Source organism: Podarcis vaucheri (genome assembly GCF_965113315.1).
Source record: "Podarcis vaucheri genome assembly, chromosome: 16".
NCBI lineage: Eukaryota > Metazoa > Chordata > Lepidosauria > Squamata > Lacertidae > Podarcis > Podarcis vaucheri.
The window spans coordinates 18483506-18498358 of NC_138754.1; the positions used below are offsets into that span (position 1 = coordinate 18483506).

Sequence of the window (14853 nt, forward strand, 5' to 3'; positions counted from 1 at the left end):
AGAATGAGATCCTCTCGGAGGGTAGCATATTACCGTGATTATCCTACCTTTGCCTCTAAAGATATGCTTCTGTTTTAAATTCTTTCTGCAGAATATTCACTGCGAAAGGGTGTTCTGTTGGGCTGCATTTGAAAGTTGATTGACCTTTTGAATAAATTGTAGGACAGTCCTTCCCAGTTTTCCCCTATTATTATCTGTTATTTATCTGCAAATGATTTAATCTTGATATACATATTCACATACTTAATTGACTTGGGACAGTGGTTCAGTTATAATTATAGTACAACAATAAGTTAAGTGCTACCTGCTGTATAGCTAAATTTTCTTATAAGAAAACATCTGATGACAGTCAGAAAGGGTATTCCTATTAAACAGGAGGAATAAGCAACTCATGCTGACTAAATATAAACTCATTTCTGCATCTGTATATTACACACAGAAGGAGACAGAGTGCAACTCAACTCTTTAACACCAACCTTCCCCCCCATATCCATTTAATTCAATCCTATGTAGAGCAGATGGGGGGGGGTTGAGAGAGTAGGTACCAAGACACTGTTTAGGGGAAAGGTTCCTGCTTGTTCCTTTTCATAATGAGAAACTAAATATCTGACCTAGAGCACTAGGAACATTTTAGGGAACACCACCATGTCGGAGAAGGCTACGAAAGCATATGACATCAGCAGCCCTGATAAGAAGAAGTGCCTGATAACTTTCATATCTGAAACCACAAAGAAAGGCACACACCACAAACCCACAAACGAATGAATACAGGCAGTGGGGCCTTCACCTACTTCAAAATGTGGCATCTGATTCCGCATGTATTTTGGGTCCTGCTTGTGTATGCTACAGAGTGTAAACAAACCTTACACTAGAGAAATGTAAACTTGAAAGTCTTTTGAGTTCTGGGAAAATGCAGTTACAATCAGAACACAAAATTCTTCCTCTTCCATTTTTTTTTTTTAACCATGGTTCAGTCGCATACCAGTGATGAGTTCATTGTACATACTTTCTCCATCTACCTTAATACATCAATTTGCATGCACACATTAAAAATCACTTTTCCTTCAAAGGAACCATACATAAGGTAACTTTGTTCAATATTGCCTTTCACCCAAGAGAAACCTAGGAGGAATCTCCTCCTGGGTAACTGTATCAATTAAGCATTGAGGTATTCGTCTATCAACATCTTGATTCTGCTGTCACTAATGCATTTGACAACTTTTGATTCTGGCAACTACCCTGAGTATATGTGTGTCTCAGAACAGGAAAATTTCAAAGCATTTTAACACTTTCCACACCCTAATATGAACAGGGAAATAAAAGTTATTTTGCCTAAGACCTCTCCTGGCATGTACACTCAGAAACCAATAGAGCCACCTCAATTTTCAATTAATAGATGTCAAAGGAGTGTCTTTCATGGGAGGGACATACTAAAAAGCACAAGCAACATTCCAGGTCCCTACTCTTGCCGTTAATTTATGGATGGTTAGCTGTCCAGCCAGCAAAAAAGAGGGCTGTTCTATAATATATTATATTCTTAATTCTTAATTCAGAATTATTTAAAAGCTGGTTTTACTCATGAAAACCTCAACCAAGAATCTGATTGCATTCTAACAGCACATGCAAGACTTTGACACCAGTGTGTCGCTGGTCACACACACCCTTTATGCAATTCAACTTTTACTATATTTAGTAAACTCTCTCTCAATAATAGCATCTTAATATATTACTTTCATTAATACTCATCAGCATAAACACTCAACCGTCTTTACAGCCCATTACCCAACTTTTCTCCTGTTCCAACATTCTCACTTCTCTCCTCTCTCTACCTCCCACCTTCTTTTCTACTTCCCTCTACCTTCTCCAGCCCAGACCACTACTTCACCTTCTGCATACAATTGTTCATCCTGTTTACAAATAAAAATTATACGCATTTCAAAAATATATCAGAAGAAAGATAGTGCAAAAATCAATTTTGGTATCAAATAGTGTGCTATTCCTTATTTTAAACTGAACTGAGATTTATAATAATCTATTATTTTAGGTAATAAATACCTACAAAAGGGGGGGTTGGGTCAGTTTTTAAACTTACTACACAGAAACCCATTCCTTCACAGGTTTGACCAATTTTATGCCCCCCTATGTCCTGCCAATGTTTAACTTCCTCAGCCTGGGCTGAGTTGTACATGCGTGCAAAATTAACGTCTGAAGGCACTACAAGAGCTTGGAATTCGTTTTGAGGCTGTGAGGAAATCGCGGCTTCCTGAGCTGTGGAGTCGGCGATGCGATTTCCGACAGAGACAAAATCAGTTCCATTAGTGTGCGCTTTGCAATGAATTACAGAAATAGCCTCAGGAAGATGTATTGCATCCATGAGCCGCTTTACAAGTGGAACATGTGAGATTTGGGTCCCTGCTGCTGTTAGAAATCCTCTTTGTTTCCATAGTATTCCTGTGGCATGGACTAGACCGCAACAGTATTTGGAGTCTGTATATCTATTAATGCGCTTTCCTTCACTTAATTCGCATGCTCTTATTAAGGCAATTAGTTCAGCAGCTTGTGCACTATACCTAGGACTGATAGGCGCTGCTTCCAATATACTCTCATGGGTGACTACAGGATATCCTGTCTTCTGTACTCCAGAAATGGTTTTTGAACTCCCATCTGTAAAGATTGTGAGATCTGGGTCCTTTAATGGTAGATAATCTAAATCATCTCATGTTTTTCAGCCAGCCTGACAGCTTGGGTACAATCATGGTGGGGGGGGGGGTGCCGTCATCAGGGAGTGGAAGGAGGGTTGCAGGATTGAGCGTATTAACCCTCTTAATGCGGACGTTTGAAGGGATCAGTAGGGCAGCTTCATATTGGCTGAGTCTGGCATTACTGAAGTGTTGGCAGCCACGCAAATTTAGCAAGGTGGCTACTGCATGGGGCACATTTAGGATAAGTTCTTGGTTTTGCACGATTTCTAACGCCCTTTCCACCAATTCTGCTGATGCAGCTATTGCTCTCAGGCAGCCTACTGTCCCTTTTGCAACGCTGTCCAGCTGGATGCTATAATAGGCAACTGACCTTTCCTGTCCCCGGAATGTTTGAGTCAGAACCCCTGAAGCCACCCCTCTCTGTTCATGAACAAACAAGGAAAAGGGAAGCCGATAGTCAGGGAGCCCTAGGGCAGGTGCTGATCTTAGTTCACGTTTTATGGTTTCAAAGTTATTGAGGCACTCCTTAGTCCAACTAAGGGGTTCTGGTCCATCCTTATTAGTCATCTGCACCAGGGGTGTGGTCAGTTCACCATACCCCGGGATCCAGGCACGGCAGAATCCACTCATTCCTAGGAAACCTCTCAATTGTTTCTTTGTCTTTGGTAAGGGAACTCTTTCAATAGCTTCTACTCTTTCTGAGGTAAGGGCTCTAGTTCCCTGTCCTATAATATGGCCCAAATATTTGACTTTGGTAAGGCAGTACTGAAGTTTTTTTGGTGAGACTTTGTGCCCCTTGTATGCCAATGCTGTTAGGAGGTAAATGGTGTCCTTTTAATAATTTTCCTCTGATGTACTACTCAAGAGTAGGTCATCAATGTACATCAAGAGGGCAGATCCTGCTGGGAAAGTTAAGTCCTGTAGGTCCTTATGCAGGGCTGATGCGAAGATGGTAGGGCTTTCTATGTAGCCTTGGGGCAATCTGGTCCATGTCAATTGACTGCTTCCCCATGTGAAGGCAAAAAGGAACTGGCTTTCCTCATGAACTCTTATAGAAAAAAAATGCAGAGCACAGGTCCACGACACTGAAGTGTGTGCTGTCGGGAGGGATTCCTGTTAATATGGTGTTTGGATTGGCTGTGATGGCATGTCTTGGGATTACAAAATTATTTATGATCCGCAAGTCCTGCACAAGACGGTATTTGATGGGAGTCTCTGGGGGGGCCAGGTTTCTTGACAGGAAGAAGGGGAGAGTTACATGGGCTGGCACAGGGCCCAAGGTTTCCTTGATCCATTAAGTCCTTTATCATTGGTTTCAATCCTTCTATTGCTTCTGTGGGGAGGGGGTATTGCTTGACGCAAGGGAACGGAACGTCTGTGCGGTATTTGATTATAACGGGGTCTGCAGATTTAAGAAGTCCTACTGCTGTGGAGGTAGTTCCCCATAACCAAGGGGGCACAGTGTTCTCAATAGAAGGGGGTATTCCTACATCAGGGGAGTTCTCTTCAGTTAAGATACCCTGGAAGGAGGCTGCAGAATCTTCGGGCATGTGTAGAAAAATACCATCGGGGCTACATGTGATAGTCGCTTTAAGTTTGCACAAGAGATCCCTTCCCAAAAGATTTACAGGACTGGCAGTGAGGGGGAAGGAGTGCTCAGCTGTTAAGGGTCCCAGTGTCACTGTGGTGGGTTTAGAGAGATTACATGTTCTGGGAATTCCGTCAATGCCCATGATGTGTTGCCTTTTGTGACTTGGGGTTAAATGACTATCACTTAAGGTGGAGAATGTAGCACCTGTGTCCACTAGGCATCTATATTCATGTCCATTGATATTTATAATGCAAATGGGTTCATTGGAAGAAAGGTGGAATGTTGGGCAGACTAGGGCAGCCGATTCGGAACTCCCCGCTAATTGTCAATAGTCAGATCTCTGAGATTGGATTTGAAGGAAGGGATTCTGATGTTGTCTTCCGTGGCTCGGGTTTAATGCTGGGTTTTGGTTGTAGTGATTAGCAGTATTGAAGGTTTGACCAGTGGCATTTAAGCGTGCAGGACAATCGCTTCAGAAATGTCCTTCTTGCTGGCAATGGTAACAGCGTGCATTTGTGGGGTTGCAATTTATTTCATTGTCAGCATTCTGCTGATGATTGCTTCGGGAAAATGAATAATTATTTTGTCAGGGTCCTTTATATGGAGGTTGGCTATAGGGGTGGTTTGGTTGCGGTTTATACGAGGTATTTGTAGGTGTTGAAGGAGCTTTATATGGTGGGTTCAGAGGAGGAAGAGGAGGATTATAGGGTGCACCAAATGCTAGCGCTAAAACACGAGCATTTTCCTCCCTCTCCCTTTTATCCTCCTTCTTTTTCCTCTCATCTCTTCCATCGAAGACAGTTTTTGCAATTGCTAGGATTTCACTCATAGGCTTTCCTTCATAACCCAGTTGGTGAGTGAGGACCTTTTTAATATCTGGGCTGGACTGATCTTTGAAGAAGCTTTTTACAATGACTTGATTTTCTGTGTTATCAGGATCTATTCCTCCCCAGGTTCTGAAGGCTGATATTAGTCTGGTGTAAAAGGCAGAAGGGGTTTCGTCTGGCCCTTGACTGATGGCTTGGATTTTTGTCCAATTTATGCTCTTTTCCCCCACTAATTTTATTTGGAATAGTCAATTTTTGCACTGTGGTCTGAGCCCCTTGCGGGCATTGGTCCACCAAAGAAGGTGGCATGGAATTTACATTCGACCCAGCCAAATCTTTGGCAAAGTAAGGTGCCAATGGAATTGCCTTTGGCATGACCTCAGAGGAGAGAGGCTGGAAATCTAGAGGCTGAGATGGAGGGAACAATATTATGGTATTTTTAAAAGCAGCTAGGGGTTGCAACAATGTGGGAGCATTCACGGAGACAGCTGGTGGTTGGAGCAAAGGGTTAGAGAGCCTTCCACCCGCGTCTCTACACAAATGCCAGGTGTGCAAGACTTGTACAGATGCCTCAGGATGTCTATGGAGTGCATCGCCCAGCTCACTCCATTTCTTAATGTCATAAGCACCCCCCTCTGGAAACCAGGGGCACAGTCTAGCAATCTCTAACAACAATTTTTCTACTAGGGGTGCTAAATGCTTATCATGCCCTTCCTGAGCTAGCAAATTATTCCTATGCTTTTCCTGAAGACATCAAGAAGGGGTAAGAAGAGGTGGCAAGAATACACAGAGGAACTATACCGGAAAGAAATGGATGTCTCGTACACCCCAGGTAGTGTGGTTGCTGACCTTGAGCCAGACATCCTGGAGAGTGAAGTCAAATTGGCCTTAGAAAGCACTGCTAAAAACAAGGCCAGTGGAAGTGATGATATTCCAGCTGAACTATTTAAAACTTTAAATGATGATGCTGTCAAGGTGCTACACTGAATATGCCAGCAAATTTGGAAAACTCAGCAGTGGCCAGAGGATTGGAGAAGATCAGTCTACATCCCAATCCCAAAGAAGGGCAGTGCCAAAGAATGCTCCAACAACCGCACAATTGCACTCATTTCACACGCTAGCAAGGTTATGCTTAAAATTCTACAAGGCAGGCTTAAGCAGTATGTGGACCGAGAACTCTCAGAAGTGCAAGCTGGATTTCGAAGGGGCAGAGGAACCAGAGACCAAATTGCAAACATGCGCTGGATTATGGAGAAAGCTAGAGAGTTCCAGAAAGACATCTACTTTTGCTTCATTGGCTATGCAAAAGCCTTTGACTGTGTCAACCACAGCAAACTATGGCAAGCTTTTAAAGAAATGGGAGTGCCTGATCACCTCATCTGTCTCCTGAGAAATCTCTATGTGGGACAAGAAGCTACAGTTAGAAGTGGATATGGAACAACTGATAGGTTCAAAATTGGGAAAGGAGTACGGCAAGGCTGTATATTGTCTCCCTGCTTATTTAACTTATATGCAGAATTCATCATGCAAAAGGCTGGGCTGGATGAATCCAAAGCCGGAATTAAGATCGCCGGAAGAAATATCAACAACCTCAGATATGCAGATGACACAACCTTGATGGCAGAAAGTGAGGAGGAATTAAAGAACCTTTTAATGAGGGTGAAAGAGGAGAGTGCAAAATATGGTCTGAAGCTCAACATCAAAAAAACGAAGATCATGGCCACTAGGCCCATCACCTCCTGGCAAATAGAAGGGGAAGAAAAGGAGGCAGTGAGAGATTTTACCTTCTTGGACTCCATGATCACTGCAGATGGGGACAGCAGTCACGAAATTAAGACGACGTCTCCTTGGGAGAAAGGCGATGGCAAACCTAGACAGCATCTTAAAAATCAGAGACATCATTTTGCCAACAAAGGTCCGTATAGTTAAAGCCATGGTTTTCCCAGTAGTGATGTATGGAAGTGAGAGCTGGACCATAAAGAAGGCTGATCGCCAAAGAATTGATGCTTTTGAATTATGGTGCTGGAGGAGACTCTTGAGAGTCCCATGGACTGCAAAAACGTATCCATTCTTAAGGACGTCAGGCCTGAATGCTTACTGGAAGGACAGATTGTGAAGCTGAGGCTCCAATACTTTGGCCACCTCATGAGAAGAGAAGACTCCCTGGAAAAGACCCTGATGTTGGGAAAGATGGAGGGCACAAGGAGAAGGGGACGACAGAGGACGAGATGGTTAGACAGTGTTCTCGAAGCTACAAACATGAGTCTGACCAAACTGCGAGTGGCAGTGGAAGACAGGAGTGCCTGGCGTGCTCTGGTCCATGGGGTCACGAAGAGTCGGACACGACTAAACGACTAAACAACAACAACATGCTTTTCCTGCACATGTGAAATCTTGCTTCCCATTATCTCACCTGAAGGGTAATAGATGCGCATCTTTGGGGCTCGTTCAGAGCAAATGAGATCCTAAGTCCGGGAATCGTTTTGCAGGAGATGATCCACCGCAACCGAGGGATAGCAGGTTGCTAGCTCTGAGGAGAGTCCAATCCTGGGGGTTTCCTTTCGCTGAGGTTTCCTTTTGCTGTGCCTCAAATGCTGAGGTTTTCTTTTTAGCTTTGCCTCACACGCTGAGGTTCCCACCCACCCCCAAAGCCTCACACGGTTCCCTTTTAGGTTTGCCTCATCTGGAGCACCACTTGAGGCGTTCTCAAAGTAAAGGAAGGATTGAATTCTGATTAATAAGAATACACAGAGGCTTGAACCAGCAAGACTATGGGAAGGGTGCATATAATAATCTCTGCATGCCTCCACCCCTCGGCCCAGGTCGTTTTATTCTCAAAAGAACTTTTACAGAGTGTTCGTAAGATTTCCTCTGAGCATTCCAACAAACCCCACATGGGGACAAAGTTAAACTACCAAAACTAATTAAGCACACATATTTCTGGGGTAAACAAAACAGAACTACAAAGGAGTACATTTGGCAACCCCTGCGGTCATAAACAAGCAATATACACGATAATGAGGATGGCCAGGAAGACAGCGATTATTATAACCTTCAGGTGAGATCTGTTTCCTGGCCATAAGATTAACATCCTAAAATTAACACCAGAAAAGCTACATGAAAGAAACTGCCCACTGTCTTTGATTACCCAGGATGCCTGCCTGGCGAAGCAACTGGGGTGTGTAAGTGACTTGTCAAGCAAGAGAGATGGGCAGTAGAAGAAATGGCCAGAGATGCAGAGGGTTGTGGGATTTGGTCAGAAATTATTGTCAATGAATTAAACCCAGTCAACACAATGCATTCATCATGGACACAATGGCTTGATGCATATTTTATAATTCCTCATAGAAGTCCCACCTGACCCCACACTCTGGATATTTGCATTCCTACAAGGTCATTCATTTCTATAAACCTTTTAAGAACTGTATTACACTCTGCAAACATTTCTGTGTGTTCAGGAATGCAAGTGGCCCCCAACCAGCCAAGGCCATTGTTCCGTGGTATCCATCTTGAACATGATACCATGTCACTGGCACACCATTGTCCTCTAACCGCTTCTTGTACAACAACCCATCGTCCCGGAATCCATCATATTCACAGGTTAGAATGGCAGGGGGTTGGACTCGATGGCCCTTGTGGTCTCTTCCAACTCTATGATTCTATGATTCTATGAAAGTCTCCGGGAGCTGGCGGATTATGTCATCCTCTGCTAGAAGGGGGGCAAACATTGTCTCAGTACCTCTTTTAACTTGTTCATAAAGTTCTTCTGAAAATGGAGCAGGTTCTACAGGAACATAGCCCCTAGCTTTAAATTCTTCTGGAATGTTATCAGCACTTATCCATTTTTGGTATTTCTCTCTCAAATCAGGAGGGACATGGGCGCCTTTCAGAACTCCATCTACATTCATTGTCTTCCCAGTGAGATATGTCAAACCAACTTTAACAGTTCTTTTCCGGAACATAGGAGGAATGGAATGGTTTTGCTGATAGGATGGCAAATTGAAGTCCATTCCTTGGAGGAATGGGTAAACGAGGACCTGAGCTCGCACTCTTGGGAGGTCCTCTCTGGTCACCAGTTCTTGGCAAATGGCCGCAGTAAAAGTGCCTCCACTACTCTCCCCAGCAATGGCAATGCGGCTGGGGTCCACTCCGTATTCCTTTGCATTCTTCAGAAAGTATATTACAGCAGTTAAACAGTCCAGTACAGGGACTGGATACGGATGCTCAGGAGCTAAGCGATACCTAAAGAGAAGGCAAGATGTCACCAGCATTCATCATACACTTTGCAGCATTTTCCTGCAATGGCATATTGCAAGGGTGGCAACCCTAGGGCCACATTCCTTTCTATGCAACCTTCCTGGGGGCCACATGTCAGCTGTGGGTGGGACCAGAGAGCAAAATGGAAAGCAAATGCAAACTTTCCCACTGGACAAGTAGGCTGGTTCCTACACACAGCCACACACCTTTCTCTACTCTCCAACCAAGCAAGCAAGACACATTCACACCAGTCAGATTTCCCTAGGCCACTTTCCACACGACATGCCTAATATAACCAACTTCTATATTTTGAATGTTTCCTTGATTTCATTTTCCATCTCAGGAAAACAACCCCAGTTCTGAATCACCTCCAGTATGTCCCACCATGCCTTCCTGAGATCAGTGCTTCCCACTCTTTCTGCCCACTTTAAACCATATGGCCTTAAAGCCAAGAACTCCAGTTCACCCACCTTGGCCAGGAGGCTTCAGATCATGCACCAAAGGTGCATTAAGGCAGTGAGGGCAGCCATTGGGAGAGATGATGTCCATTACTGTCAGGAAGGCTTGCCTTGTAAAGGGCTCTGAAGCCCTGGCAAATGACACTTCTCCCATTGCCCAATGTACCACTGCTCTCATTGGATGTTCAGTGTGGCTGACGGGACAGTTGGGAACAGCTTGAGCTTATTTGCCAAGGAGAAGTTCACCTTAACTCCAGCTGCACTTTCCCTCTCAACCACAGGGCCATTTTGCCTTAGGAGAAGAATCCTAATGGCTTTTTATGGGTTGATGTGGTGGTTTTCTGTAAAAGTAGTTTAATGGCCTGATCCAGCAGAGCTCTTCTTATCATTAAAGCCAGAGGGATTGGGTCCAAAGGCATAAAAATCAAAATACAAAGGTGAACACCCATTCTAAAGGTTGGCAAATTCACCATGTTGGCAAAATCAGCTTTTTTCTGGGTTCATGTGAAAGGGTTAGAAACTGAGGGGAAATACTCTTTTTTTTGCTACAACAAGCATGAAGATACTTACTCAGCACACATAACCACTGAGTCAGTTTGGTGGGCAATGGAACGGCAGATCATTTCAGAGGTTCCTAGGGGGAAAAACACATCACACACTGCCTGCTGTGAGCAATTATTTGTTACGCTCCATTACACATTTCCTTGGTCGTTCACATTGAAATCACTGTGAGTTGAATCCACTTTGAGTTAGTCCTAATGAAAGTAAACCTGTTGAAATTAACAGATATGACCAATGCTTTCCCCCCCAGGGGGTACACAAGGGTATGCAGTACTGGCACCTCTTTGTTGTTGTTGTTTAAAAGTGTGGCACTTACCTTAACAACTTCATTGTGAGTACTGGCACCTCTTTTTCTAGAAAAAAAGTACTGGATATGACTAATATTGCTGTGTCATGAATGTCTGTTTTTAATGTCCATGGAGGCACAGGTCAATTCTGCGTCCAGGGCAACTGTTTACCAGCTCCATCTGGAATGCAGGCTGAGACCCTACCTGCCCACAGACTGTCTCGCCAGAGTGGTGCATGCTCTAGTTATCTCCTGCTTGGACTACCGCAATGCGCTCTACGTGGGGCTACCTTTCAAGGTGACCCGGAAACTACAACTAATCCAGAATGTGGCAGACGCCAAAACCACATAGCACCGGTCTTGAAAGACCTACATTGGCTCCCAGTACGTTTCCGAGCACAATTCAAAGTGTTGGTGTTGACCTTTAAAGCCCTAAACGGCCTCCATCCAGTATACCTGAAGGAGCATCGCCACCCCTATAGTTCTGCCCCAACACTGAGGTCGAGTGCCGAGGGCCTTCTTGCAGTTCCCTCACTGCAAGAAGCAAAGTTACAGGGAACCAGGCAGAGGGCCTTCTCTGTAGTAGTGCCCACCCTTTGGAATGCCCTCCCACCAGATGTCAAAGGAAAAAAACACCTACCAGATTTTTAGAAGACATCTGAAGGCAGCCCTGTTTAGGGAAGCTTTTAATATCTGAAGGACTATTGTATTTTAATATTTTATTGGAAGCCGCCCAGAGTAGCTAAGGAAACCCAACCAGATGGGCGGGGTATAAATATATTATTATTATTATTATTATTATTATTATTATTATTATTATTATTATTATTATAATATTTCATAAAATATATATGCTACTTGATTGTAGAAAACAACAACAACCATGTATAGGCTGCACAAATCACCCCCACCCCACCGCCTCCATGGCAAACATTTCAGGATCTTTACATTAAATTACAATGACAAATTGTCTTCTAACAATACAGTGGAACCTCTACTAGCGACCACAATCCGTTCTGGAGGCCCGTCTGTGGTGTTTGCCCCCTAGGATGTGTCAAGGAAAGGATTAAAATGGGTGTGAGGTGATTGGCCAGTGAGAATGCGAGGGGGGAGTAAAAGAGAGAGTGGGAGGTTTTGAAAAGTCAGTTGAGGTCTGGGGGCTGGCGGTTGAGGTTTGGGAGTTGGGAGTTGAGGTTTGTCAGTTGGGAGTTGAGGCTTGGGTGTTGGAGAAGGAAGAGGGTGGAATACGCAGTGGGGGTTGAGTTGTATTGTGAGAGAGTGGGAGGAATTGTTAGGGAGTTAGATAGATAGTTGGGAATAATTTAGTTTGAAGTTGTAGGCACAGGGTCAATAGACCGTGAAACGTCTGGGGACCCTGTGTGATCGCCACAAAATTGGTGGTGCAGCGGTGGGATAACAACCGTACCTGCCGCCACAAAATTGGCGGCAGCAGTGGGATTCGATAAGTCTAAGTGCCTGTGAGGGGAAACAATACACCTGGAGAGGGGAAGGGTAAAACCGGTGAAGAGATTACCTGGCCTGAGGGTGTGATTGAGGATAAGCCCCAGATTGCCATTTGGCCGAGATAACAATAAGAGCAAGAGATCTCAAAAGACTATTCTGGCGGAGGCTTAGGCTCAGGGTCAGAGGAAGCAAGCTTGAAATGTTAGAGGAAAAAACCTAAAGCTATACTTTGGGGACCGGGGTCTTGGAAAGCCAAGCCGGGAGGAACAGTGCTGAGAGTAAAAGTCTCTTATTTAATTAGTGCAAAATACTGACTCAACCATAATGCCACCCAAGAATACTAAGCACCCAGTGAGAGAAAACCCACATGAAAGCTCTGGAGAAGAGAATGGGAATTCCCAGGGGGAAGAAACCAGAATAGAAGAGATGACTAAAACCCCACTTGAAGTAGAAGTTCCACGGTTTTCAGAGGATTTTGAAAAGTGGAAATTAGTACAAGAATATAACTTGAAATTAGAGCTTGATAAAAATAGGCTTGAGAAAGAATTGGAAAAGGAAAAATTGAGAGTTGAGCAAGAAACTGAACCAATTGAAGCTTGAGAAAGAATTGGAAAAAAAATTGAGGGCAGAGTAGGAAAGGGAACAGCAGCGGTTTCAGTTAGAGATGAGACGGTTGGAACTAATGGTATTAGAAAATAGAAAATAAAACCCATGGGCAGAATCAAATGAAGATAGATTTAAAACGCTTTCCTGAATTTAGAGATAGGGATAGTCCAGAATTATTTCTAGTAGCCTTCGAGAGAGCCTGTCACGATTTTCAAGTAAGAGAGGAAGATAAAATGATGATCTTGAGAGCTAGAATAAGTAGTCCTCTGGCCGAATTATAGGCTCAAATGACTGAGGAACAATCCTGAAATTTTGAGGTGTACAAGCAGTTAACATATACACGCTTTGGGATTACCTCAGAGCAGTTGAGGAAAAAATTTAGAAGTGTGACAAAGGTGAGGGAGGAAACCTATGCGCAGATGGGTGCAAAGATAAAAACTTACCTCACAATATGGTTAGAGCAAGAGAATGCAGACACAGTACCTAAGATTAGAGAAGTGATGGCGTTGGAGCAATTTTACGACACAATAAATGGCCAATTGAGGTACCTGATAAAAGAAAGAAACCCCAAGACAATAGAGGAAGCAGCGGGTTTAGCCGATAAAATAAATGAAATCTGAGACCATGGATTTGATGGGCCAAAATTTGGTGGGCGATATTGGGAAACAAACAAGAATAACTTTCAGCAAACCAAAGAAAGTTTACCTCAGAAACCGATAAGAGAGGCAGCTCCTCATTGGGAAGCCCACATGAGAAGGCACACACCCATACAGAGTTTACTGAGGGAAAAGTAAATAAAACAAGTTATGCAGGACCCAAAGACATTTCATGCTGGAGATGTGGGAAATTAGGTCGTAAACGTTTTGATTGTAAAACAGGAAAAGAAACATCTAGTTATAGTACCACACAGAAACAGACATATTGTATCCAGTCTGTGGAGCAGAGCCCAACTAGTCAGGTTGTCAAGGAAACAGACATGCCAACTAGGCCTCAGCCTGCTGAGGTAGCAGAGGCCAAAGTCCTGCACTGTTATGTGATTCAACCAGATAATCTCTTGTTAAAGAACGCTGGAGAGTATATCTGGATAGACGGAAAAAGATATCTCGGGTTAAAGGACACGGGATCGCAAGTCACCATAGTCCACCCGGATATAATCAGGGATGATGCCATAATTCCAGGAAAAGTAACGAAATTAAAAGGAATTTCGAAACAAGCAGAAATCCTAAAGGTGGCGGAAATAGAAGTCAGATTCAAAAACTGGGCAGGGAAGTGGCAGGTAGCCCTGTCGGAAGAAATTCCCGCCCCTGTGCTCATTGGTTGGGACATTTTAGAACATGTGCAGAGTACTTTCATAGTTACCAGAGCAAAAGGGAGTCCACAGTCACCTAATCCTGAGGGGGTGGATACAGTAGCAGAGGCAGACAATGCTGAAGGACAGCAAGGGAATGATCAGTGTGAGGAAAGAAAAGACACCTTTTTATTTCCTTTGACTAAAAGTCAAACCTCAAGTTTTGCCAAAAAGCAAAAAGAAGATACTGAGTTACAAAAGTACTTTGAGGCAGCCGAGTCAGAGAGGTCGCTAACTCCTGAGTGCCCAGAACAGTTTTGTTTGAGCAAGGGCCTTTTATATCGAGAAGTCCTTGACCCACCATGCAGGGGTGTGTGTGAAGAAGTGAAAAGACAGTTAGTAATCCCTCATACCTATAGAGAAAAGATTTTGCAACAAGCCCATAATAGCATGTTGGTGCACACATGAGAGTTGTACATCATATCGACACTGGAGATGCTAAGCCAATTGCTGTCAACCCATATAGAATAACTGGAGAGTATGTGGGGAAAGTTAGCAATGAGATAAGGGCAATGCGGAAGGCAGGGATTATAACCACTTCAGAAAGTCCCTGGGCAGCACCCATAGTGTTATTAGACAAACCTGATGGAGCTACTAGATTTTGCCTAGATTATAGGAAGCTGAACCATGTCACTAAAGCGGATGCATATCCAATGCCCCGTTTAGATGACCTGATCGAAGCTATAGGCCAGTGTCATTACATCACCTGCCTAGACTTAACAAAGGGGTACTATCAAGTAGAAATGGACCCTA

The 14853-nt window shown here is 43.8% G+C and overlaps 2 protein-coding genes and 1 long non-coding RNA gene across 5 annotated transcripts in view; 1 reads left to right on the forward strand and 2 right to left on the reverse strand.

The window, feature by feature from the left end:
* The window catches only part of LOC309521471, a 177863-nt gene that overhangs the window by 45235 nt on the left and 117775 nt on the right, over window positions 1-14853 (forward strand). The gene's annotated exons all lie outside the window — the stretch shown is intronic.
* The window catches only part of LOC309521447 (arylacetamide deacetylase-like 4), an 85414-nt gene that overhangs the window by 27386 nt on the left and 43175 nt on the right, over window positions 1-14853 (reverse strand). The gene's annotated exons all lie outside the window — the stretch shown is intronic.
* The window catches only part of LOC309521445 (arylacetamide deacetylase-like 4), a 30426-nt gene continuing 23448 nt past the window's right edge, over window positions 7876-14853 (reverse strand). The window contains exons 3-5 of one of the 3 annotated variants that reach the window (XM_082203946.1): window positions 10406-10469; window positions 8790-9362; window positions 7876-8726 (exon numbers count right to left, since the gene is read on the reverse strand). In XM_082203946.1, the coding sequence (XP_082060072.1) occupies window positions 8525-8726; window positions 8790-9362; window positions 10406-10469 (839 nt within the window). In that variant the 3' untranslated portion in view covers window positions 7876-8524. The other 2 variants (XR_014214669.1, XR_014214670.1) reach the window with 2 other exon arrangements.